At 46.7% G+C, this 25,031-nt stretch overlaps 1 protein-coding gene across 3 annotated transcripts; it reads right to left on the minus strand.

Moving 5' to 3' along the window:
• Nucleotides 1-2,979: 2,979 nt before the first annotated feature.
• LOC119453813 (uncharacterized) lies at nt 2,980-23,028 on the minus strand. Of its 3 annotated transcripts, XM_049668539.1 has the most exons (10): nt 22,973-23,028; nt 21,284-21,481; nt 20,825-20,857; nt 11,764-12,032; nt 8,666-8,823; nt 8,435-8,582; nt 6,739-6,876; nt 5,948-6,082; nt 5,407-5,559; nt 2,980-4,850 (listed from the first exon to the last, which is right to left on the minus strand). In XM_049668539.1, the coding sequence occupies exons 2-10, from the start codon at nt 21,456-21,458 to the stop codon at nt 4,545-4,547; spliced, it is 1,515 nt and encodes a 504-aa protein (XP_049524496.1). In that variant the 5' UTR covers nt 21,459-21,481; nt 22,973-23,028; the 3' UTR covers nt 2,980-4,544. The 3 variants fall into 3 exon arrangements, with proteins under 3 accessions (XP_049524496.1, XP_049524497.1, XP_049524495.1); XM_049668540.1 differs by lacking the exon at nt 22,973-23,028 and having other exon boundaries at nt 11,890-12,032; nt 21,284-21,624; XM_049668538.1 differs by lacking the exon at nt 22,973-23,028 and having other exon boundaries at nt 21,284-21,624.
• Between the last annotated feature and the right edge of the window lie 2,003 nt (nt 23,029-25,031).

Consider the following 25,031-nt stretch of genomic DNA (forward strand, 5'->3'; position numbering starts at 1 on the left):
AAAGCTCACGGCGCGGTGCGAAAACGCGCTGGCAGCGAAGCGATAACGTAGTGCACGGACAATTAGGCAGACGGGCGATTGGTCGCTGCAAACCCGTGCGATCGCTGCATTGAGGCTCCATTTTTTATGCTCCATGTGGTTATACGGACAGTACACTATAAGAACATATTTCACATAGCTTGCTCTCAGCGATGGCCTACCTTTCAGGCACGAAGCGCGTAGACCGCGCGCAATGGGCGTTGACTGTATGTATTCTTTAAAGAGATAGCGCCTGTAAACTAGTCTGCGCTTTCTGTTTGCCGAAGGTTATTATTTTGACAGTAAAAAACTTCTCACGCTTGGAGAGTACTTACACAAATGGCCAGAAGGGCTCTTCCCTTGTGTTTTTATTGAGCGCCGACAGCCAAACTTACGAGGAGCGCGCCGCGTTATCCATCATACTACGCAAGCAAGGCGCTTCCGACAGATGGCGACTCCGTAACTCCTCGCCACCAGTATGGCTCGACGAAACGACAAACCGTTCGTCCTATGTTTCGCTAAACGTCTTCATTGGCTGCGCCGTCAGTTACGTCGTTCTCTACGTCGCACCCAAGCACGCGCGCCATTGGCAGCGCCGTTAGTGACCTCGTTAGCGAACGCGTTCCCGCCATTGCCATGTTGACGCTGCTCTGCCCCCAACGCCACCTCCTCGGCTGGCTGTTGCCGCATGCGTTCGATAACTCGAGTTAGCTGGGCGTCGTGGTTAGCAGCATCCGCCCGCCATTGGTGCTTGCGTTCCACTTCGCGATTTCAATGTGGACGTTTCGTCGCAGCTGAAGCCAAAGTGCCGCTCGAGAAACTCCCACCGAAAGCGGGCGTTGGCCTTGGCGAACGCGTTCCCGCCATTGCCACGTTGACGCTGTTCTGCCCGCAACGGTGCCTCCTCGGCTCGCCGTTGTCGCATGCGTTCGATACCTCCAGTTAGCTTGGCGTCGTGGTTAGTAGCATCCGCCCGCAATTGGCGTTTGCGTTCCAATAGAAACACAAACATTTAAGCAATAATTGAGAAACGCTTCAATACAGCGTCGTGATTAACCCACAGCTAAACACCGGGGCCGCAGGTTTCAGCTTCGCTGGTCAACCATCTATTCGGAGTACTTGGGCGGTGTTTTACGGGCGAAGCTCTTTATAGCGGCACCCGTTCGTCCCCGTCGTCGTAGTAGTAGTGTGTAACCAGTAGTGTGTAACCAGTCTGAGAAAAATGAGAAAAAAAATGTTGCAGTGGCTTAGCTCGGCTATGCCAGGATATAGGTAGCGTTAGCAAAGGTTCAGCTGATTATTCTTAGCTTTCCTGGTTGTCCAGATTAGAGCACTGCACGAGCCGATTTTGGGCGGCCCGCTCGAGCCCGATCAAACTTTTATGGCGAGACCCGGGCCCGGCCCGGGCCCGGAAATAATCTACGTTACCCGCCCGGTCCGGCCCGCCACCCCTTTACCTTAAGCCCGAGCCCGGCCCGAGCCCCACTCGAAACTGGCCCGAACCCGGCCCGAGACCGAAAAATACATGTTTTTCAGAGTTGAGAAGCCCGAGAATAACTCGCAGAAAGCCCGAGCCCGGCCCGGGCCCGGGTCAAAAAGCACACGCCGTGCCCGAGCCCGGCCCGAGCCCGTGAAAAAACTGCTCTATCCGGCCCGGGCCGGGCCGGGCCCGGGCTTTCGGGTAAGCCCGAGCCCGTGCAGTGCTCTAGTCTAGATTGTCAAGGATTAGCTTGATTGTCATGCTTACTGCTGCTCCAATGACACACACAAACGCCAGTCAGAAGCGCAGCGGCTCCAGCGCAGTGTCAGACGGCGACTGCACAGCGAGCGCGCGCCGGCGCCAGTGCGTCTACCACGGCTACGACGTCACTCCTCCGGAATGCGCAGACCGGCGGCGGAGTGCGCGAGAGGTGCCGGCTCCGGTGCGCAAGCCGTGTGACATCACTGATCCTTGCCCATGCGCAGCACGGCTCTTGATGTGCCGCGCGAAACGGGCTTGGCTAGTCCAGTGTAGCTAACGCTACAAAATTCCGAAGTTGTGTCCATAGCGCGGAATCGAACCAGGGACCCCTCGCTTCCGAGCGCGCGGCGTTAGCCCACTACGCCACGAAGCGGACATGGACACACGCACCACGATGGCAATAAATACCCAACATTAACGAAAGGCCGCGTTTCTAACGCGTTTGTGCTAGCGCGTCACGGCCCGTGTAAAAAGCTGGTGTAAGACGCTGTGGCCTCTCCGCCTTACCTTCAACGCGTTTCGAACGCGCTGCCCAAAGCGGTGGCAAGTCAAGTTCAAGTCGAGAAGCGTTTATGAATACGGGGGGTATACTCTCTCAGCAGTCATGTGATGGCGTCGGCAAACGCGGTGCACGTTCCGGCATGTGTAAATGGCTGCGTAAGACGCTGTGGCCGCTCCCCCTTACTAGAGAGTACTGCACGTTTCTAACGCGTTTGTGCTAGCGTCCCCTTAAGCGGGAGATCCGATGATTCCCTCCGGAGCTTCGCCCACTCATCATCATTCATCCCGTGGATTTGCAGCGATTTTTTTAGGGGCGAAGCTCCTTATAGCGGCACCCGTTCGTCCCCGTCGTCGAAGTAGTAGTGTGTAACCAGTAGTGTGTAACCAGTCCGAGAAAAATGAGAAAAAAAAATCCGAAGTTGTGTCCGTAGCGCGGAATCAAACCAGGGACCCCTCGCTTCCGAGCGCGCGGCGTTAGCCCACTACGCCACGAAGCGGACATGGACACACGCACCACGATGGCAATAAATACCCAACATTAACGAAAGGCCGCGTTTCTCGATCGTTTCTAACGCGTTTGTGCTAGCGCGTTACGGCCCGTGTAAGAAGCTGGTGTAAGACGCTGTGGCCTCTCCGCCTTACACTCTTAATCTGGTTCCACATAAGATCCACTTAGTAGCTGCAACTATTTTGCAAAAATGTTCCAGTTATATATTTGGAACCACGTTCCAGATACTTTAAAAAGTATATGGAACAGTGCGCCACTTATTTTTACTTATTAATTATGTGGATCGCCGTTCCACATAAGAGTATATGGAACCCTGTTCCAAATAAAAGGGTTGTTTCAGTTACTGGAACGTTGATCCGCATAAAATAGTGATGGCTATATCCGGTACGCCGTTCCAGGTACTTTCAGACCTGCTTTTTATATAAAACAATGTTCGAATAGACAGTTAGGAAGCTGTCGATGGGTTCCCACTTGTGCAATGTTTTTGCTTTCCTCTTGTCAGTACAAACTGCGGTCATATGCCAAGGCATGTGGCCTGCGGTGATACCAACAACTGGAAAGTAGAAATTTTAGCAGCAGTGTGGTCCACGACAGTTCCTAGCAGTTGCCTATTAGAGCACAGTTCTATATAAAAGTAGGTTTGAGGTACCTGGAATGGCACTGTGGAAACCTTGGCTTTGCCTGCCGGATCCTGTTCTTGCTTTTAGCTGCATTTAAAAGAAACAAGGTACCTCAATTAAAACACCTATGAAACAAATTATTACACTGCTTTTCAAAATGAGTAAACTTTATTGAATATCCGTATTGCACACACTGAAGACATGCACGTTCGTCTCAATTTCATAGAAAATGACTAGTCAACAAGGAACAAATAGCAAAAAGAAAAGAGACTAGGCACTAGGTGGCATTCACACATATGCCCCTATATTAAAAAAGTGGGTAATAAAAATGGCCCGAAACAGAAGTGCACCACGTGCAAATAAACTTCCACATCGTCTATGGAAAAAAGAAACATTAAACAAGGCTATAAAATATGTTGGCTTATCACAGGAAATAAGGTAACTCAAAGGTGCAAGTACCCATCTGCCATTTACTGAGTTTATGCATCCCCGTTCCAAAAGAATTCAGTACTCTAAGAATTATACGAAAACGGCATAAAGCAATGGGCTTACAGAGTTTAATTAAGACGAGACAAAGGAAGAATGTAGTGGATGAGTTATTAAAGGGAAAGGACAGTGCAAGCCAAAATAAAAAATGAGACAATTGCACACGAGAACTTGCCAGAAGCATGTGGCAAATATCGCAACACAAACACTAGAAACAATACAGATGGCTGATCACACATGTACGTATAATACAAAGCTAATCGTGACCAAAACACTTGATAAGCACCTGAAAAAGCCTCCCACTCCAGGCAGGTTACTTGCCTCAACTTTGTGTAGTTTGTGATAACTCATCCCAAATACTACCATGAAAGCTAGTGTAATGTTTGTAAAATTTTATGCCCCAAATATATCTGGAAGCATGTTCCACATATTTAAAGGTCAACAAGGCAACAGCAAAATATAAAGGTTAGCGACTCTGGAAAAGAAGTGAGAAATCTTTATATACCAACTTGAAAAATACAACCTTGAAAAATACAAGTGAGATATCTTGAACAAACAAAAAAAAAGCCAGCCTTGAAACCTACAGCCAGCGTGCCTTGGCAATACAAAATTGTAAAAGGCATGACTTCACACTGTTGCAGCTGACATACTGCTTCTTCCTACCAAACATTTAGCACGTCAATATTAGGCCTGACTGCTTGAGGTTTTTGAACAAAGACTTTACCTTAAACGACATCAAGCCACTGTCAAATGGCTCACCCTTCACAACTGTCTGTACAAGTCCCAAAAACTGTCCAAAAGCGTATGGGTACGACAGGTTTAAAATGAAATATACAGTCAACAGGAGGATGACTGCCTTCTCAGGTGATGATGCAGGAGGTAAAGCAACAATGTTTTTCTTCCAGGCAATTTTGAAGTTTCCATTCTCTTTCAAAATGCATGGGCCTGGTGGAGACCTGTTGCCAAGTTCTTGTGCCTTTAAAGAAAAGAGAAGCAGCAAATTTTAACTACACAATGGCTTTAAATTGTGGTGTTTGTGATGATACCCTTTTTATAAAACTAATGATTTATTTCACTATGATTTCTTGGTTTCCTTTCTTTCAAACCTGCAAAAGGTGCCAGTGTGCACAAAAATTCTATGAGCATGCCACATAGACAATTGTTTAGTGTGAATGGACTCGCTGCTTTATTTCTGAAAAAAGCATTACACTTTTCTGGTTGAATGACCTGAACATCAATCGGCTTTTCCAGCCTTCAGGGATTTTTAGTCCCCAACCAAATAATATACTTATCTTTGCACACTTCACACTTCATGCACTTTCCCACTATAAATGTCCTCTTTACTCCATTATGTGCTTTACAGTGCTGTTATGATGCTTAACATAACTTACAGGTAAAACATGATTTAAAAACTCTTATTTAAAATCCACCTTACCATACTTTTTTAGGTATTTTGTGTACGGAAATACAACCATGAAGTTCTTTTTTTATCAGTCCCCTTGCATTCAAGAGATCAGAAAGTGCCGTCTTACTGTCATAAAAACTGCAGCATCAGCCTTCTTGGGTCGAACAAATTCTTCAAGTCCTATTAGACTTCCGCGGTCCAAAATTTCTTGCATTTTTCTTAGCTTGGCCGCCACAGCCTCCACTGTTTCTCTGAACCTTATTTCTGCTTCAAAGGCAAGCTGAAAGAAATGCATATTGACTGACACTTTATGGCCCACTGAAACAAAAACAGGCCCTAGAATAGCTTCAAATACTTTAATTTCTGCTGAACGATACGATGAGAGGAAATATCACCTTGACACAATTACTCAAGCAGCAGAGTTGAGTCTGTATTCATCTTGACTTGGATGAGATCTTTGAACATTCATTGTTATAGCAATGCCTTTTCACCAGAGTTAAAGGTTATAAAGTGCGAGCCAGTCTGTGTAAATGAGCACTCACTTTATCATTTATCAAATGCTCCAGACAGAGCACAGCTGACTAAACATAAATCACAGCTTACAAAATAAAACACTCTTAACCTTACAGAGCAGACCCACACGATTTGAAAAACATCAGTGATCTTACCACGTCAGGATTTAAAAAGTATGATGGCAAATCATCTGGCGCATTGGAGCTGCGGGCCTCTGCAGTTGCAGCCAAAAGCATTTTCATTCGCCCAAGGTCCATGCAAAAGGGATCTGTGACCATGTCCTCAATTGTCTAGGCAAAAAAGCAAAGCAGATAAAGAACTGTACACATCAGCAAAGCATATTATAAAATAAGCTACGTGTTTGTGCTTCTGACATACCACACATAGAAACATCCATGAAAAAACGCCTTACGTTAACACTTAAAATGGCTAAATGCATTCCACCTGATGCAGAAAATGTATGCACATAAATGAAAATTGATAGCATAGTTGAAGAGATGGCAAGCAGCTCACCAAAAAAATAAATACAAAATCCCCCTGACTGGAAGCTAGAGCCTAAGGAAATGATGGCAGGGCACAACACAGGAAGTAAAGGCAGTGATCCAATAAAGCTTTTTCATTCTAGAACCTCAAATTGTTTTACGCAAGTGCAGCTTCCAAATTGAGTAGCAGCACAGGCATTCCTTACATTCTTTGTCTGCCACAGCTGTACATAATAGGCATAAATGCTTGGACTTACAGCCAGCACAACCCTCAATACCAGTTAACATCTAGTAGTTCCACAAGATATCTCACTTTTGCCTGTCGAAAAATGGTTTAGCAATGCAAGAAGTCGCCGGTGGTTGCTTATAAACGTAATATCATCAGCTGGCACTTTCACCATAGAGGTAACTACAATGTTGTCAGGCAATGTTTGAACAAGGCCTTTGAAAAATGAAATTCTCACCTTGAGTTCAAGTAGTGCATCAGGACAAGGGATTGGGTTGCTGGAAGTGTGGTCACTTTCTGCAGGCTTGTCAGATACTTTTTTCATCCGAAGCATCCGCGTTTTCCTCGTTGCACTCACAGATCGCATGAATGCTTTCTGAAATAACATGAGTCAACGTTGAAATACATGGTGGTATACACCTCACATGGTAGTGGCCTTTCCAGATTATGCGAGAATCGAGTGCTTGATATGGCATGGTTATAAATATGCTCTTATACATCCAACATAACAAAATACATAACAGATGTATTCAGAATGTGGTTTTTTAATGTTGCTACCACATATAAATATTACTGTTCAAGTCACAGGATGTAATAAATCTTGTGTTGCGGAGCAAAATTTATGTTACAAAGGTGTGTCCACGTCAAATCTTATCCTGTAGGTATATACCCTGCGTGGTTGCATGAGCCAAACTAGAACTGCTTGTGGGTTAGGCTGCTGCATACGATTCTCACAAATCATAACTACATGCCTATTACATTCGTTCTCGAAGATTTTATCGTTGCATCACATTCTGTGGTCTGGTCAATGCATCTGAAAAGAGGAATTAAACCTTATTTACCAGTCCAATACTGATCTAAAACTAGCGTTGCTTAAGAGCTCTACCTGTATTTGGGGGTACCTTTCATTTATAGCACTTCTTTTAACAGCAGACTGCACTGGTATGCCACCCTGACAAACAAAATCAACCAGTTTACAGGGCGTTGGTGAACATTTATTTAAAAAGGTGTGAAAGCTGTCTCCATATGGTTCGCGACTACTTTATACAAAATAATTGACATTCTCAGGGTAGCAAGATACTAAAATAGAATTTATTACGAATTTATTCTTTCATTTACAGCCTGTTTGAAGCACAAATTCAATCATTTTAAAAAATTATCATACTAGGGCTTATTTGGTCACTGGAATCAACTGAAAAATTGATTAAATTTCATGTTTGTAGTTGAACTGCAGGCTTTCTTTATGAACACTAATGGCAATGTACCTTGAAGCAAGTGCCATGTCAAAGCGGGTACCACGTGACAATGCGATTCGAATTGTTTTAAACAGGCTGCAGTAAACAGGGACCGAAGAAAGTTCAAAGCAATCAGTTTAAAAGATCTTCGCTGCACAGTGAGACAAAAATTACAGGAAGCACGCTAGTGTCTGTAGTAAACTGTGCGGCATGCGAACAGGATAACATATTCGATGAAGCAGACAACACTGGTCGCGCTTACAGGCCACGTGAGCACCTGGTGCACCGGGAGCTGGAGCTAAACAAACTGAGGCGAGAGCTAAACCACATTAAAATCAGTTCCTGCGAGGCCCAGACAAATGGCAGCACCTCTCAAATAATGAGTGGAGCAAAAAAAAATTTTAACCTTCAGTTACTGCCACAATGTTACGGCAGCAACCACGTAGGACATGTCCGCAATGCCATATTACAGTAGGAAGCCTCAAAGGGCAAACATTGCAAAAATGCAAAATATTAGTCATTTCTAACCACCTGCTGCATTCAAAACAGGCTGAACGTAAAACTAATGCCAGACATGGTAGTTCTCAAAGAGCAGTGAAAATATTGACGTTCACAATGAATTCCTAAGTTAGTATTCACTACGATGAACACTCCTATGAACTGAGTCGTGTAAAAGTAAAAATTAAAGTACTAACTTACCCAACCAAAATTAAGATCTGCGATTTTTTTGCCAGGGCCTCTTGCCTCAAACTGCATTTCCGGGAAAGTCTCCGCCAACGTGCTACCAAAAGCATCGTACTGCCACCTTCTGACTGCTGTACTTGGACTGTTGATCAAGTTGTTCTCACTGAAAAATTGACAACTGATTTGTAATGCAACAATATCAAAACAAAGACAATCGAAGTTACAAAACTGATAGTGCGTACTTACTTCAAGAATGTAATAATTTCGTCTCTTAATTGGGCTTTCATGTGCTGCCTTGTTTTGACAGGCAAATCATGTCCATTCAAGAATGGGTTCAAATACGAGGAAAATTGCGGTATGCATTCCTTGTTCCATTGCTTGTAAGCCAGTGTTTGCCCTCTAGCCTATACAAAAATAAGCAAAAGTCATTTATGCTTTTATTTGCACACGAAGCACTACAAAACCTGAAACTGATTTATTTATTTATTTAGAAAATACTGCAGGCCAGGAAATGGGCCGAGCAGGGTGGGGCTGTTACAGAAAAAATGTACACGACCAAATACATAATACAGGCGTGGCAAAATAACATACAGGTATATAACATAGTAAAGTACAAGAACAGAAACAGTTCACAATAATTTTCAATAGATTTTAGTATGCTTCCAGAATAAAAATATGGTGCGGCAGGTTCTTCCAATCTGTTATCGTGCGAGGAAAAAGAAAAAGAGTATATAAAATTGTTAGTACGGGCAAAGATAGGGGTGAAGTTGTGTGAATGTTATTGTCTTGTGGGACGCGAAGATAACGGAGCATAGGTGTCTGTTAGGTCTAGAATACATTTTTTGCTAGATAGGTGGAAAAGAAATTACAGTTATTTAAATAACTGAAATTATAGTTTTATTCAAGACAGCAAAAAAAGGACAAGCATGTTCTTGCTTTCACATTACATCATTAAGGTCTGAGCATATCCTAACAAATGACAGAAAAGGTTTGCTAGCGATTACATGGTGTATAACGTTCTCAATGCGGCAGCTGGGTGTAGTAGCGAGACAAACAGCGTACAGAATTGATACCTGCATACAAAAACAGAGGCCATGGGAGAAGAAATCTCTCCTTTGTGACAACTGTCTCATGCCCAGTCTCTTTTAAAACAAAGCAGTTAATGTCAGGATCATACTGCCGCAACATTAACAGCTTGCACAGAAAGAAATCTCGGCTTGAGACACGAACAATTGTGATCACTTTAAGAAATCCAATCCCCCCAGAAGAGGTCCGAGTCATCATCACACTGTGCAATGCCACCTCAACGTTTTCACACATGACAGACTTCAACGAGCTGCCCACAGATCCAACCAAAGAAGCCGGGAGGCCTGCTTGAACAAAGGCTCGCGTCAGCAAAAACAGCCCATCACTAATGGTTCCACCATCTCGATCAAGGAAACCACTCCTTGCCTCACCATTCCCGTGCCACATACTATGCGACAGGTTGAGTTGGTAAAACTCACTCACTGAGAATGGAACATTTTTGAAGTTAAAAAACTTTTTTGATTTTGGCAGGGCATTTTTGCCTTCAAACCTCATAGTCCAATGATGGTGGCCAGGGCCATGCTGTCTTATCTGTTCCACTAAGTGGAGCAGCATGTGAAACTTTGATGTGAAACCAACATCACCATAGCAGGCACGGTACAGCTTCTGGTGTTTAACAACCTGTGACTCAAGTTCATCAACTGCTGCAGCACTCACTACTGGCGATAGCATTAGTTGGGCAATTTTACACATTGTGATGTAGCACTCAAATGTTGGGCCCAAGTTATTGGTGGCAATAATCCCCTCTATCAATAAAGGTAGATGCAGCATGAGGATTGCCGTTGCACTCGCTGATGACACTAACGTTAGGGAAGCATCAAACAGCCTTGGGTATTCACTGGAGCTGATTGCCTTGTCAAACTTAAAATTAGCTATTGCATCATTAAGCTGTCTCCTAGTAAAACTGCGTCGCTTTTGTATCTGGTAGTGCAAAAACATGCTTATTTCCCTTGGAATAATGCCTTCGAGGAGCACATGCATTGGATCAAATAGCAGGTCCAAAGTTAATGAAAAACCTGTGAAAAGGTTCAATATGGACGGGCCATTGATGCCGCAGGAAGCCGATAGCTCAATCCGCTCGGTCACATTAGTTGTACTCATCAACTGTGCCACTTGCCTGCTGATCTCATCATCCGTCCTCAAAGGACATTCTTTGTGTCTGGAAAATTTTGGAAAATCACAAGTACGAGCACTGCAACGTCGGCACGCATACCTGACATTAGGTGCAAAAGACTCCTTGAACCCAGCAATGTTATGACAGGCAAGACTGTCCCCAAGAAAGGCAAGAACCTGTCCATAGAGTTTTGTTTCTGTTCCTTCTACTGTGAAGACAATACCTTCAGCTGCAAGTTCATTTACTGTTGAAAGAAAGTCCTGCAGCAATTCTGCTTTAGACTCGGTAGTTTTAAGATCGTTTGACTGCCCTACTGCAAGAAAGAAAATTGAGTTCGTTTGTGAACGCTTCGAAGGTGGGAAATTTGCAAACATGATATAGAAGATCGTCAGTTTTCCACAGGCCCCTCGCTTCATTCCCAATGGATTAGCCATCTCCACATCATCGCAGTACACTAGTAGTCCGAGAGCATTCCTTTTCTCTTTGAACGGTGCATGACTGCGAAATCTCATACCATCATTAAAATCTCTGAGGTAGCCATCACCTGATGAGGACATTGGACGTAAGAGGTACTGGGCTGCCTCTGGGTGTCTCAGGAGGTTTGCCAAAAGTTGCCTCAGTGGTACGTAATAAGCTTTAGAGCCATTGGGAAGTATTTTCTCACAAGGCCTCACATAAATGTGGTTATGCTCATACAAAAGCTTTCTCCCCTTGTCATTTTTCAGCTGCGAAATATCTAGATAAAAATCTTTCGCGCGAAACATCTCTGACACACCTTGAACAACAGTGTCAACAGCAGTTTTTGTACACCTGTGCTTCCCTTCTAGCATTCGGCACAAGTCTGAAAGTCGTGCTTCGTCACTTAATGAAGGAGGCTGGCACTTGTACTCAAGGTCAGCACTAGGATGCTCTGGGCTTAATGGTGCACAACCGGCCCTCACCATGGGTATCCAGCAGTGGTTAAAGAGACTGCATGGTTCTCATCCCAGTGCTTCTTGTATCGTGCAAGGGCACCGAATGTTACAGTGCAGGTGAAACAGGTGTACCGCTTCATTCTAAGGTGATTTTCACTCATATGGATGGCAAACCGGCTAAAGTACTTAGTTGAAAATGTACAGTGCTGGCACATATGAGTAAACTCTACCGGCAGGTTTGCAGGGAGTGGAGCTGACACATGAAGTTGAGGCTGGGACATTATTGGTGCTGGCACCAAAGCAGAAGTCGAGAGGTCACTTATCACATCGGGTGTAGTTGAATATGAGCCTGTCACCGTGGTGTGCTGCAGATTGGACGACGTTGAAGGGGATGTTGTTGGGGCTGAGACTTCAGCTGAAGTGTGGGGCTCAAGCTCGGCCGCCGCCATTGGCTGTGCTGCGGCAGCAAACATTTCTCCTCTTGCCAGGGGAGGAGCAACTGCAAGACATCCCAGATGCACTATTTTACGTGGTAAACAATTAGCGACAATCATGATAACTTGAAAGATTTCAAGCTTTTTCTGCACGTACTTAAAACAGTTCAGCAAGCCTGCTACGGTGGAACTAAGCATTTTTTTTGCGCAAAACCTTTCCCATGTAGATTATACGTTTCTTCTTAAAAGTATGACCCATTTTATGTTTATAATCCATAAACATGTTCTGTCATAATTCAAAGTACCCACCAAAACTGCCATTTCCCTACATTTACACTGAATAAATGAGCTCTCCTTAAGGCACTCAACTTGTTTAAAATTTTAATAGGCAATTCTCCGAACTGTTTCGTGATTTATGATATTCTGCAACGTTTCCTGTGCACTGGCACTGCTTTACGATTATAATTCTCTCTGAACAATACTCCACTTTTCAGCGGAAGATAAAAAATGCATAATAAAAGCTATGTCCTGCCTTTAAGGACCCTGAGATGAATTTGTGGAAGGTTGATTTGTGGCTGGCTGCATTGCACAGTTTAATGACTATTTAGTGGATATCTACAGCATTAGCTGGCCGCAATGCACGGAAAGAGCAAACACCATGCGCAGTTCACAGCCACTGCACGAAGTACTGTAACAATGTTCCACTGGTTCGCAGTGTGGTTTCATGCCATCTCAACCATCAAAATTCAAACATCCACCCACATTACACGTAATATTGACTATTCATTTACTCACACATTGGTTGTGCCATTTTAAAATAATATAAATCTGCTAAATGTATTCCGGCGGACTTTCCAGAGTGTCGTCATAGCCAACGTCCGAAAAACGGAGGGGAGGAAGGTGCAATGAAAATGATACTTTTAAGCACTGTTTTACTTAAAATATGCATGTTAATTGCAAGAAAAACTAAAAACACGGCCTAGGCATTCTCAGCTCCAGTAATGTTTTAGGCAATGTTTACAACTTACTTCAGTGTCTCTTTAAAGTTTGCACTTTAGGTCCTTACACTTACGAAAAGTAATAACAAAATTGTTCTAACACTGCATGTTATTTCCAGTTTTTAGGTGTATATTAAGTTATGTATAAATTGAACCGCACATTCAAACTGCAGCAATTTACAGCTTTAAACAATACCTGTCTCTGTATAAAAAGCAAAATATTAAACACAGAGCCTTTCACTTAGGCTTCAACTGCTAAAATATAAAATTTATCCGGTAATGTTTTTCAGTCTGTCAGTCAGCACAGTGTAGCATACTGTAACATACTGAAATACTTTGATACATCTGCCTACCCACAAGTTTTCCAGGCAGACTTTGGACAGACAGACAGACAAAGAACTTTAATGGAGGTCCTGAGAAGCTCTGTTGCCCCCTCTCAGGGAGGCGACGAAGCCGCGGGCCGCACCCACGTCGGGACGGGGAGACCAAGCTCCAGCGCCGCATCGTGGGCTCTCTGGACAGCGCAAAATTGGCGTGAATGGTCAGAGCTCTGAAGAGCAGAGCTCCACTCCTCTGCAGTGCATCGATGCGGGCCCCTCTGTAACGAGGGGCATCCCCAGAGCATGTGTTCCAAAGTACTACATTGTCCGCAGCTAGGGCAGTCTGGACTAAAGCAGTCTGGATTGATGTAGTGGAATAAATTCAGGTTGGGATATGATCCCGTCTGAAGCATGCGTAGTGTGACAGCTTGAGGTCTGGTTAGTGTCCCGTGTGGGGGAGGGTATAGTCTTCTACCAAGGTAGTAGTGTTTGGTAACCTCGTTGAAGGTGGAGAGAGTGTCACGGAACTCGACGAGCCCAGAATCGACGGAGCCTCGACTTGCAGTGGCGTCAGCGCGGAGGGTTAGTTCGCGCGCTTGGACGTGTGCGATGCCATTGAGGTTGCGGAGGGAGTCGAGTTGGGGTTCGAGATGGGCCGGGAACCACGTGATTGTATGTGGCTGGATGACTTTGCCTTTGAGAATTCGATGAGCTTCCTTGGCGATGGCACCAGAGGCAAATTCCCGAACCGCCGCCCTCGAGTCAGTAAATATTTCAGCTCTCTCATCGTCGAGAAGTGCAAGAGCGACCGCAGCCTGCTCTGCCCTAGCCGGGGTGCTGTCTCTGATGGAGGCCGCACAAGTGACGTGTCCGTCGTGATTGACCACCGTTGCGACGAAGTCCGATGTGTGCTCGTACTGGGCCGCGTCAACGAAAGTGACCGTGTGAGGCGAGGCTTTTATGCTCCGGAGCAATGCCACAGCCCTAGCTTTGCGCCTGCTCGCATTGTGTTGTGGATGCACGTTTTTGGGAAAAGGAGCAACCGTAATGTTGTCCCGTAGGTAATCTGGCATTTCACATGTGCGTTCCATCGCTACAGTGGAGCCGATTCCTAAGACCGCGAGAATCTCCCTCCCAGCAGGGGTGCTAGAGAGTCGTGATACTTGAGCCGTTTCCTGAGCTTCGATGATTTCATCGAGTGTATTATGTACACCTAGTTGAAGAAGGCGGTCCGTGCTGGCGTTTATTGGTACTCCTATCACTTTTTTGATGCTTTTACGGATGAGCGTGTCCAGCTTGTGCCTTTCAGAAGCGTACCACTTGTGCATTGCAGCCACGTAAATTATGTGACTCATTAAGAATGCGTGGAATAGCCGTAGGAGATTGTCCTCCTTTAGACCGCTCCTCTTGTTGGAGATTCTATTGATTAATCCAATCATGCACTCCGTCTTGGTCGTGATTTTTCTGAGCGTCGTGATGTTACCTCCGGTAGACTCGATGAACATTCCCAGCACCTTTAGGGTGTCGACCCTAGGAATGCTCGCCCCGCTTTTGGTGTGTAGTTCTATGTCAACTTCGTCCAGGGGCTTCCAACCCCTGGGTTTAGGACCTTTGCGGACCGGTCTGTAGAGTAGTAGTTCAGACTTCGTTGTCGAGCATCGTAGGCCTGTGCCATCGAGGAAGGTTTCAGTACGGTTGACTGCTTCTTGTAGGCTCGATTCCACTTGCCCTTCGCTGCCGCCGGTGCACCAGATAGTGATGTCATCGGCGTATATCGTGTGGTGAACTCTTTCGATTCCCGACAGGGATACCGACAGTTGCCTGAGGGCTAGGTTGAACAACAAGGGCGATAGCACTGCTCCCTGAGGCGTGCCTTTCGGTCCGAGTGAATACCCTTCTGATTTGTGGTCTCCAAGCTTTAGCGTGGCTTTGCGGTTCTCCAGGAATGATCTTACGTAACCGTGAAAGGCTTGTCCTAAGTTAAGATCCGAGATGGATTCCAGAATATGTCGGTGTGATATGTTGTCGAATGCCTTCTCTAGGTCAAGCCCGAAAATTCCCCGCACGTCTCTCGTATCTTGGTCTATGATTTGAGTCTTGATTAATTTCATTGCATCTTGTGTCGAGAGGCCTGGTCGGAAGCCCACCATGTTGTAGGGAAGGAGACCGCTCCGTTCGACATGCTTAGAAATCCGATTATGAATTACGTGTTCCGCTACCTTTCCTACACAGGATGTAAGGGAAATCGGTCTGAGGTTGGATAGGTTTGGAGCTTTGCCGGGCTTCGGAATGAGGATTACCAGAGCCTCTTTCCAACCTCGTGGGACTTCACCTGTTTGCCAGGCCTTGTTGATTTCTTCTGTAAGCCACGCTATGGAGTCGTCGTCAAGGTTTCTAAGAGCCTTATTGGTGATTTGATCAGGCCCTGGCGCGGACCTGGCATTGAGGCAGTGTAGGGCCTCCCTGACCTCGTAGACTTTGAAGGGGGCGTCCAACTCTGGGCACGAACCGCCCCTATACGTTGGGTAGTCGTCTGGGTTGGCCAAGCCCAGGGGGAGGTACCGGCAAGCGAGGTTATCCAGGGCTTTCGACACGTCTTCTTGGCGAGTGGTCTCATGTACGATTCTCTCTAGTACTTTACTTTGGTTGGATCTAGCATTGGTTGCGTCTAGTAGGTGCTTGAGGAGATTCCACTTGGCGCCCACTCTCATTTGTCCGTCAACCGAATTGCATATTTCATCCCACTGCTGTTGGCTTAGTACCCGACAGTGCTCCTCAATGGCTTTGTTAAGCTCTGCGATCTTTTTTCTAAGCCGCCGATTGAGCCTTTGCCCTTTCCACCTGTTCAGTAGCGATGTTTTTGCTTCGAGTAGGTGTGCCAGCCGACTATCCACCCGGTCGACTTCGAGGTTGGTCTGTATCTTCCTAGTCGCCGCTTTAATATCTGCCCTGAGCTGCTCGGTCCATTGATCCAGGTTAACTATCGTGCTCTGGTGCTCTTGCTGGCAGCGCGTTTTCCGGATTTTTTGAAAGGCTTCCCAGTCAGTAAACACAAATTCACGTAGAGGTTTGCATCCAACCTCTAGGGTTGTGACCAGAATGTTATGATCACTTCCTAGATTCTCGTTGAGATTGGTCCAGGAGGCCGATTTGAAGCCCCTGACGAAGCACAGGTCGGGAGTAGTGTCGCGCGTACAGGAGTTTCCGGTTCTTGTGGGGAACGCCGGATCTGTGAGAAGGAGGAGGTTGTGGTTGGTTGTGACCTGCCACAAGTCTATCCCTTTGAGGCGGGACTGGGGATAGCCCCACGCTTGGTGGGGGCGTTGCAGTCCCCTGCCACCAGTAACGGACACGCCTTGGCCCGGCTCACTGCCTTATTGATGATGTTGGTAAATCTCTGTTTATGATCGTTGGGCGAGCTGTACATGTTGAGGATGAAGATGCTCTCTTTGAGGTACCTCCCAGGAATAATTTCAATGAGCAAATGCTCGACCTTGTTGGAGTTACAGCCAATGTCGTGTACGATAAAAGTGAATTGATTGGCTACCAGGGTACTGACGCCTCGTTTTCCTACCTCCTGACATGTGTGTGTTGTATAGCCGGGTATTGACACCGTGTTTATGAGGGTTTCCTGTAGTAGAATGACGTGTGGCTTTTTTACTGTGGACCGAATGAACTGTTGGAGGACATTCCTTTTTGGTTGGAAACCTCTGCAGTTCCATTGCCATATTTCCATATTGTTTTGGTGCACCGCCATGTTGTGTGTTAGTGTTGACACCAGTCTGGTGTCCTTGCATCAGGCACATGTTCGAGACTGCCGTCTCCAGCTTGTCGCACCTGGCCACTAGGGTATGTATTGCTTCTACAACCTTGTCTAATACAGCCTCAAGCTTGTCTAAACGACTGTTGGTGGCGTTTTCGAATTTGTCAAAGCGGTTGGAGAGGGCGCTTTTCGGCTGTCCGCCCGCCAGAGATAGTGCTCTCTTTTTGGTTTGACCATTAACCACAGGTTCTGCTACTGGAACTTCTACTGGAATCACCGGTTCTGCTACTTGAACTTCTATGGGATCCTCGACCACAGGGGTAGGCGGCAGCGCAGATTGACTGGTGCACTCTTCTCCCGTCTTCCGATCGTCTTTTTTGAGTGCGGCTACTTCAGACCGGAGCTGGTCAAGTGCCTGCTTTAGTAATCTGTTTTCCTTTTCTAGTTGTGTGATTCTATTATGCTCTGGAGATGGACCCCCGTTACCTTTTTCGGTGGGGGCGGCGGGTTCCTGACTCGGTCGGCCCAGCTGGATCCCGGACTGCCGCCGCCGCTGCTGCTGCTGGTGTGCGCCCGAACGCGAGAGCGAGACCGCCCTCTGGAGCCGGATCTGGTTCGCGAAGCCGTGCGTCTCCGGAAAGTCGAGCGCTCCGCCGAGCGCCCGCGGGATCCGCCGCAGGTGCAGACGCGGTCACGTGAACGACTCCGTGACGTGGAACCTCCGATTAGCGCTGACTTCAAGGGAGCCGGCGAATTCGTCAGCCGGACTGTTTGCTTGTTTTGTCGTCTTCTACGGCGTCGACGGACTACGTAGGGCATCTGGTAGCGTTGCTTGCAGGCCTTGTCTGCCGTGATGTGAGGCCCTCCACAGAGGGTGCATTTGGGAAAACATACGTGATTATCTTCGGGGTTGGTCATACCGCACCCCCTGCAGATGACATTTTCCGGTGCCGGACAGACATCGGCTCGATGACCTAGTCTACCACAGACGTAACAGATGTCGGTTTGTCGGCGGTAGAGTGAGCATTTCATCAGGCTTGGGCCGCATTTGATGTAATCGGGCACTTTAAGGCCGTCGAAGAGAATGATGACGGTGCTTGTGTTCTTAATTCGCCGCACCTCGAGAGCGCTGGGGTTCTTGGGCTGGATGATGAGGCGCTGTAATTCTTCCTGCTCTATGGCGGGATCGACGCCGTGGATGACCCCCTTGCATGAGTTTTCGGGGGCGGCGAAGTAAGCATTAAGCTCGTAGTTGGCTTCGCCAATGGTGATTCCCTCCACCCCTGCGTACGCCATGGCGTTACTTCTCAAGGGGGTGCTCACGATCATGATGTTTTGCATCATGTTGGGGCATATGATGTCCTCCGTAATATCAATCGCTTGTAGGTTTGCGACGACGGTTAGGGCTTGGGCGACCCTAAGATGTCCCACCTTCTTGATGTCCAGGCCTCCGCGGGGGCGAACAATGACTCGAATGTGCTCCCTTGGCAAGTGGGGCAGCCTCGAAGCAGTAGTGATACGTTTCTTCACACTAGCCGGAGTATGGCTTCGTTTCTCGCCACGTGATGCGGGCGAGGCGCGGTCACCTTGCCTGGGCGCGTTCTTCGTAGCAGACTTGCGCTTGCTGACCGCCGTAGTCCATCCGACGCTGTTTTCAAACTCATCGGAGGAGATGTCCTCCCCTTCCACGGTGATTTGCATGGCCGTCAGACTTTGGATGACTTTGGAGATTTGCATGGCCGTCAGGCAGACTTTGGAGATAAAAATAATTGCGAGTGCTTTGAACTTACTGCTTCCAAGAACGTGAGGTTTTCAGGTCCCGTTGCGAAAGATCATTTTTCTAGTGAGTCACTAATCTCTCAGTGGACCGATGTGTGCATTTTGGTTTTGGGTAGTACACAATAAAGTACACAATTCACAGAGATTTAATTGAAAAACTTTACAGCATTTCAATTGAACCTAATTCCAAGTACTTACATTTTCGGTATTTCTGAAAATTTCAAAGCAGATTACAGTTGTGAGTTTGCTTCGTAAGAGGGCAGGAGGATTTGTAAGTTGGCTGCTAAGAATGCAGTAAATGATCTACCTATGAAACCTCGCTAAACCATACGTCACAAGAAAGCAAGACTGCGCACAACGCACTAGTAGGCATAACCGAATATAACACTGTAGAACACCTCAAGAAGAATGAGGTGGGGGTGGTTGTTTAGGGGTGCGAGAGCGCTTTTTTTATTGCGATAGCAATTATATGGACACTGCAACCGGATTTCTGCCGTCGGCGTCGCCGTAGCCGTCGTCGTCGCCGTGAGGTTCCGTATAGATAAAATCTTCACCGCGCGCCGTATGCCCGAGCGCAAGCGTGCTGGGACGCACGCTATCACGGAGAGCGAACGCACTCAATCCCCCACGCGCAAGCAACGAAGCGGGAAGCCAGCGCCGGAGGGAGCGGGGGGGGGGGGGGGGCACTTCTACTGTGCCAACAACCGCGCTCGTCGCTCGGCCGCACGGTCTCTTATCTCTCCCGCGCGCAAGCAAGGAAGCGGGATGTCAGCGCCGGAGGAAGCGGGGGGGGGGGGGGGGGGGGGCGCACTTTTCTTCTGCCAACAACCGCGCTCGTCGCTCGCCGCACCGTCTCTTATCTCCACACGGCTCTGACCTTTATGAGCCGTGCATTCGCGGCTCAGTTCCTGTTGAAGCGATAGACCGCACGTACCTTCGCCCGCAGCGGCGTATGCTTGCTGCCAGCGTTTTGACAGTCGTTGTCTGCAGTCATTCAGTGTGATCTCTTCATGTTTGTTTGTGCGCGCTCACACCACGCTTGTTCATTCAGTTAGTAATAGTCGGGCCACATTTTCCAACGCACGCTACACATGTAATGCTGCCCGGATCGGCAGTGCAGCGCTACAGGTGTGTCCCTTCGCACGCGCGCTGCCCACGGGAAGCGCTTCTCATCAACACCACCGTTTGACACGCGCCTTCTCGTGGTCATCGAGTCTCTCTTCATGTCGGTCTACTTACGCCGCAGCACACCTGCTTACTTAATCAGCTCATGTTTACTACAATTCATATTGTTACCAAAGCCGCTCACCTTACTTCGTATGACATTGCTGTGTTGCTATCGCATTCATTGCTTCGCCCTTAGGGCGAAACTGTGACATTTTTTTCATCTTGTGGTTAACAGTGCAAAGAAATGGGGACAAAAAGGGAACATGTACAACACGTGGGACTTGGACCTTCCCACTTCTGTACTACCAAAATCTAGTTGGAAATTTGGCCCCGCTTTTGTACGTGGACCCGTTCTATCTCCATTTTTATGAGCCATTGTTACCTACAAGTATCATGCACGCACTCACCCACAACCTTTTGCGAATTTTCCATCCCAGAAATGGCTTAGCAAGTACACAGTGACACAGGTTTACTGTACATGTCATTTCAATAACAGGCCAAATAACAATGTTCACTCGACAAAGCACTGATTTTCGCCATAATTATAGTAGCGTGCCCTTCAACATCAGGTGATCTATTGTCAGCAATGAGTTGCTAAGACATTTGCTCGAAACGCTTATAGGGGTTTTAATTTTCTTGGGTAAATCAGAGGATCAAATATGATGTGTGCACCACTCCTTTTTCGCCTCTGCAGCGTCAGCTTCAATGCATACTATAGAATTTTTTATTATGGCCGCACTGAGCCTATCTTGTAGAAGAATACTCTCAACAAATAAACAAAGCCTTCTACATAGTACCCAGAAGAGTCATGATAATAACGAACAGCATACCTTCGTGTGTTCCTCGGTGCATCCCATATGACGCTGTAAATGATGGTGCACAAAAAAAAAGATATATAATTGAAGTTACAATTAGGTAATCTATTTTATTTTAGAAATATGTACTAGTTGTATTGTACTTCAGCACACAGAAAAGCTAGAGAAAAAGAACAAGACTGAAAGTGAAGGAAGAGATCCCACATGTCCTAGATATCTTGCTCCTTTCCATGGGTTGCAGTTTAAAGGCTTTTTTTTTCTCTCGTTTGCAATGCTCAACTGACCCAGTTACGACCCCACAGACCAAAATCGATTAGAATGCTTGCTTATCACTGAGGACAGGTGGTTCCAACCAACTAAAACATTGGAGAGGAGCCTTTTTACGAAAAAAAAACCATCCACTGCCGAAGTCCTGGTAAGGTTTCAAGGCTAAACACTTGGGCATAAACATATGTGAACATACTTTAGGCTCACCTGTCAATGCTCCATGCGCGACTGGTGAATGTCCGCATAATATGGACCACCCAAGCGGCACTCGTTCGTGGCTTATAAGCTCCACAGTGCGCCGGAACCCGTCGCACTCGCACTCGCCACAACGACCCCTCGGTACGCCCCAGATGTCTTCGGCCACAGTGCATACCAAAGCCATGACGCGAAGGGTTCGTGTAGAGACTGGAAATAATGTTTTCATTAATATTTTTCATACCAAAACAGGAATATTTGTCACAAACTATCCAAGAGGGTACAGATATATTCGGTTTCTGCACAGGTTATTGTCGAACAGAGAACGTAGCTATGTTTGCAGTATATTTAGTTTGAGGACGCGCAGAAATGGCATAATTTTTATGGGAACATCACCGATGTAAGAACTTATTCAGCTCGTACGCGTTATAGGCAATTGTTCTGTCGTGCTACCAGAACTGACGTCCACGGCATAGAAATGGCTGCACAATTTCTGAATACCAGGCCAGGCATGTGTTCCCCCCTTTCTTCCCTCCACGAATGAAATGTTTTTGTTAACTAATATAAGCTGCCCCAAAATAGTTATGAAGCGACAGCAGTGTGAACTCGCGCTACTAAGACAACCACTGTCCCTTCCATTTCTCTACGTCAGGGAGCAAGCTAAGGGTGGCGTGAACATAAGATATGAAAAGGCCTGCGGCATTTGAAGAAACACGAAACTACCTAACGTACACTGCAAAACCTAGGCAGTGCATCCGCCAACGTCTTGAACCATCATGAACAGTTATGCGGAATGGCATGTCACGCTCTCCTTGGTGCATTACGTGCGCACAAGCGGCAAGGACAAAGATTCCCGAGACGAATATACCGGTTTCGCAAGCACTATAGATCCATGCTATCTAGCAGAATAAAACAACAGCGGGAATAACCCACAAGTTTTTAACAAATACCATTAAGTCCAAGGACGCAAGCTCTGACAAATTTGCTTGGAAGTTGCTAAGCGTGTGAGCGCGAGGAGATCGCGAGCGGCAAACCCGCGGTCGCACGGAGCGAAGATTCACACCCACTGTCAGCTAAAGCGACCGTCAATATCTTACTAACAACATACTGTAAGGAGGCATACAGATTACTGGGAAAATAACACGCGAACTAGCAACGTGGTCGGAGTCATAAATGTCGAGCGGATTCCAGCCCATGAGCACGCCAATTGAGGCGAATTACCGTTTACCGATTACGTTTTGCAAAAACAAAGTGAACTTGCGCACTACGAAAAAAAATTTCGCGCAGAATTTAAGGCAGCGTAAATGACGAAGTAAGCATATTAATTCGATTTGCCTTTTCGCCCTTTGTCTCGTCATCCGCAATTTGGCGGGAAAACTGCCATCATGCCGTCATTTAGATTGTTCTATTACGCGCGCTGGAAACAAATCCGCCGGGATGGTACTCAAATGAAGCTACCGGACTAAATAAGCAGTAATTGTCTTCGTGGAGCGAGTTTGGAAGGCGTGCCTGAATTCAACTGAATACATAGGGCAGCGTAGCGGTATCCAACGACACAGTGGTATTTTTGGTTTCACTGAACAACAACCGAAACGAGCACATAAAAAATGTGTCGCAGTTTCACCCGAAAGGCTAAGCATCTGGTATTTTTCGCTTCACTGAACAACAACCGAAAGGAGCACATAAATACGCAGCACTGACCTTTGTTTGCGCCTCCTGGCAACTCCACCACTCCGCACTCCGCTTCGTCGTAATGGTTCCGGCTACAGTGCACTAGAAAATATTGGGTAGTGGAAGAAGCGGCGGCCTCGGCGCGAGGCATATTGTGTAGAAGCTCACCAGATGGCGCGCGCGCTCACTTCCCGAGCACCGGCTGAGGGAGTCCGCGGCAGAGCGCAGCAGGCGAGTGCGGCGGCATAGAGTTTCAGAATGCTGTGCTCATTTTCCTCATGCCAAATATGTCAGTATGATTTTATGTAAAGAACCCTAAGATCTGTAGTATGGGATGGCAGGGCACGGTTCGTACCTGCAATGTATGTTATCGTGATGCATGCACTTCGTGCTGCATCGACAGAGTGCACATTTAGCATCAAAATTTCACTTTTTTTTTACCCAGTTCCATCAGTCACAAGTCCCGTTCGAAACATAGAAAATACATTTGTATTGAATAGGATTTACTAGACAGTGACTCTAACCAAGTAAGGGTATGTATTAACCGGACGTTTCGGAGCCACTTCGGCTCCTTCTTCAGGGGGTATTCTTCGGAGGTGGCGGTGTGCACGCACTGCCGATCCGGGCAGCATTGCATGTGTAGCGTGCGTTGGAAAATGTGGCCCGACTATTACTAACTGAATGAACAAGCGTGGTGTGAGCGCGCACAAACAAACACGAATAGATCACACTGAATGACTGCAGACAACGACTGTCAAAACGCTGGCAGCAAGCATACGCTGCAGCGGGCGAAGGTACGTGCGGTCTATCGCTTCAACGGAAACTGAGCGGCGAATGCACGGCGCATAAAGGTCAGAGCTGTGTGGAGATAAGAGACGGTGCGGACGAGCGACGAGCGCGGTTGTTGCCAGAGTAGAAGTGCGCCATATATGCATGCAGCGAGATGTTTTGGTGTTGGTGACCTAGAGCGGGGGGTCTTTTCTTCTTTTCGCCGTGTCTCCAGGGCCATGGACATACACAGAGGGTAGGCTGCCCTTCACGCGGTTTATATTACGTCGGGCTAATAAATACGCTTACTTGGTTGGAGTCACTGTCTAAGCCCTAATAAATTTTTCCAACCAGCAGGTAATTCTGTCGAAATATTTAGTTTAAATTTCTAATGAATGCATGCATACTGCTGCATTCTTCTATCATTATGATTTAGGCAAGCGATGAACATGTGCATTTCAGGAGCATATGAGCCGCCTGCAGACAGCTTTTTTTTTTTTTTCAGTATCAGTTGGTAGGGGGGAGGCATTTTCAAAAAACATACTGCAACAGATGAGTTGCACGGTAGAGAGTACACAATACCATTTCACGTACTTATGTACAGCGGCTCAACTTCAGATATCTTGAGGTCACCCGACTCTTTGGAATGGTTTAAGGACTTCACAAAAAAGTGCAGCCGTTTGGTAACATGAAAAGCTACAACCTTCACCATCAAAGATTCTGTATGGCTGGCGCACCCTATCCGGTCTTGTTGGTTTCTCTTAAGAGTAATAACATCTTAACACTCTCATGATGCAGCTCCTGTGCACTGAATGTGGCTGTGAAAAGGTTTTTTTATCTTTGAATAAACCTGAAAAGTCATCGGGTTGGATACAGTAGGCCACCATTGTCTCGCAGCCTGGTGTACTGAGCTGCAGCAAGACTATCAACATCCTCCTTCTTTGGGAGAAGCAATTTGTGGCATTCATCGCACTCCAATTTCAACAAAAACTTCCTGGCAACATTACCATAAATGTAAAAAAATGAACCGGTCGTCACTTTTTGCTTGAAAACATGGAGACATGGTCTGGTGCAGGGCCCTGCTTTTGATACCCTGCAGTGGGAATGTTATCAACATCAAGAAGGCATTGGATTATGTCAGTTTTACCAGGCTTTGGGCCTTCTATTATGTCTGGCTCAAGGATTGCTGTAAGAACACCAGGCTCAGCATTCCCATTAGCAACAGATCTGGCAAGCCCATAAATACTTAGGCAAGACACACTGCAGTAATGAGAAACTGTTGGGGTATTGGATGGGTATTGGAACCGCTTGACTGCCGTGC

Source organism: Dermacentor silvarum, chromosome 5 (assembly GCF_013339745.2).
Source record: "Dermacentor silvarum isolate Dsil-2018 chromosome 5, BIME_Dsil_1.4, whole genome shotgun sequence".
Taxonomy (NCBI): domain Eukaryota; kingdom Metazoa; phylum Arthropoda; class Arachnida; order Ixodida; family Ixodidae; genus Dermacentor; species Dermacentor silvarum.

Excerpts from the sequence above, each read along its gene's own strand:
- LOC119453813 (XM_049668538.1), bottom strand. The coding sequence starts at position 21,500 with ATGAAAACATTATTTCCAGTCTCTACACGAACCCTTCGCGTCATGGCT. Across the intron at positions 20,858-21,283 it reads CGCGCATGGAGCATTGACAG|CGTCATATGGGATGCACCGA; the intron begins GTGAGCCTAAAG and ends CATCATTTACAG. Across the intron at positions 8,583-8,665 it reads GAAATTATTACATTCTTGAA|TGAGAACAACTTGATCAACA; the intron begins GTAAGTACGCAC and ends TCAATTTTTCAG.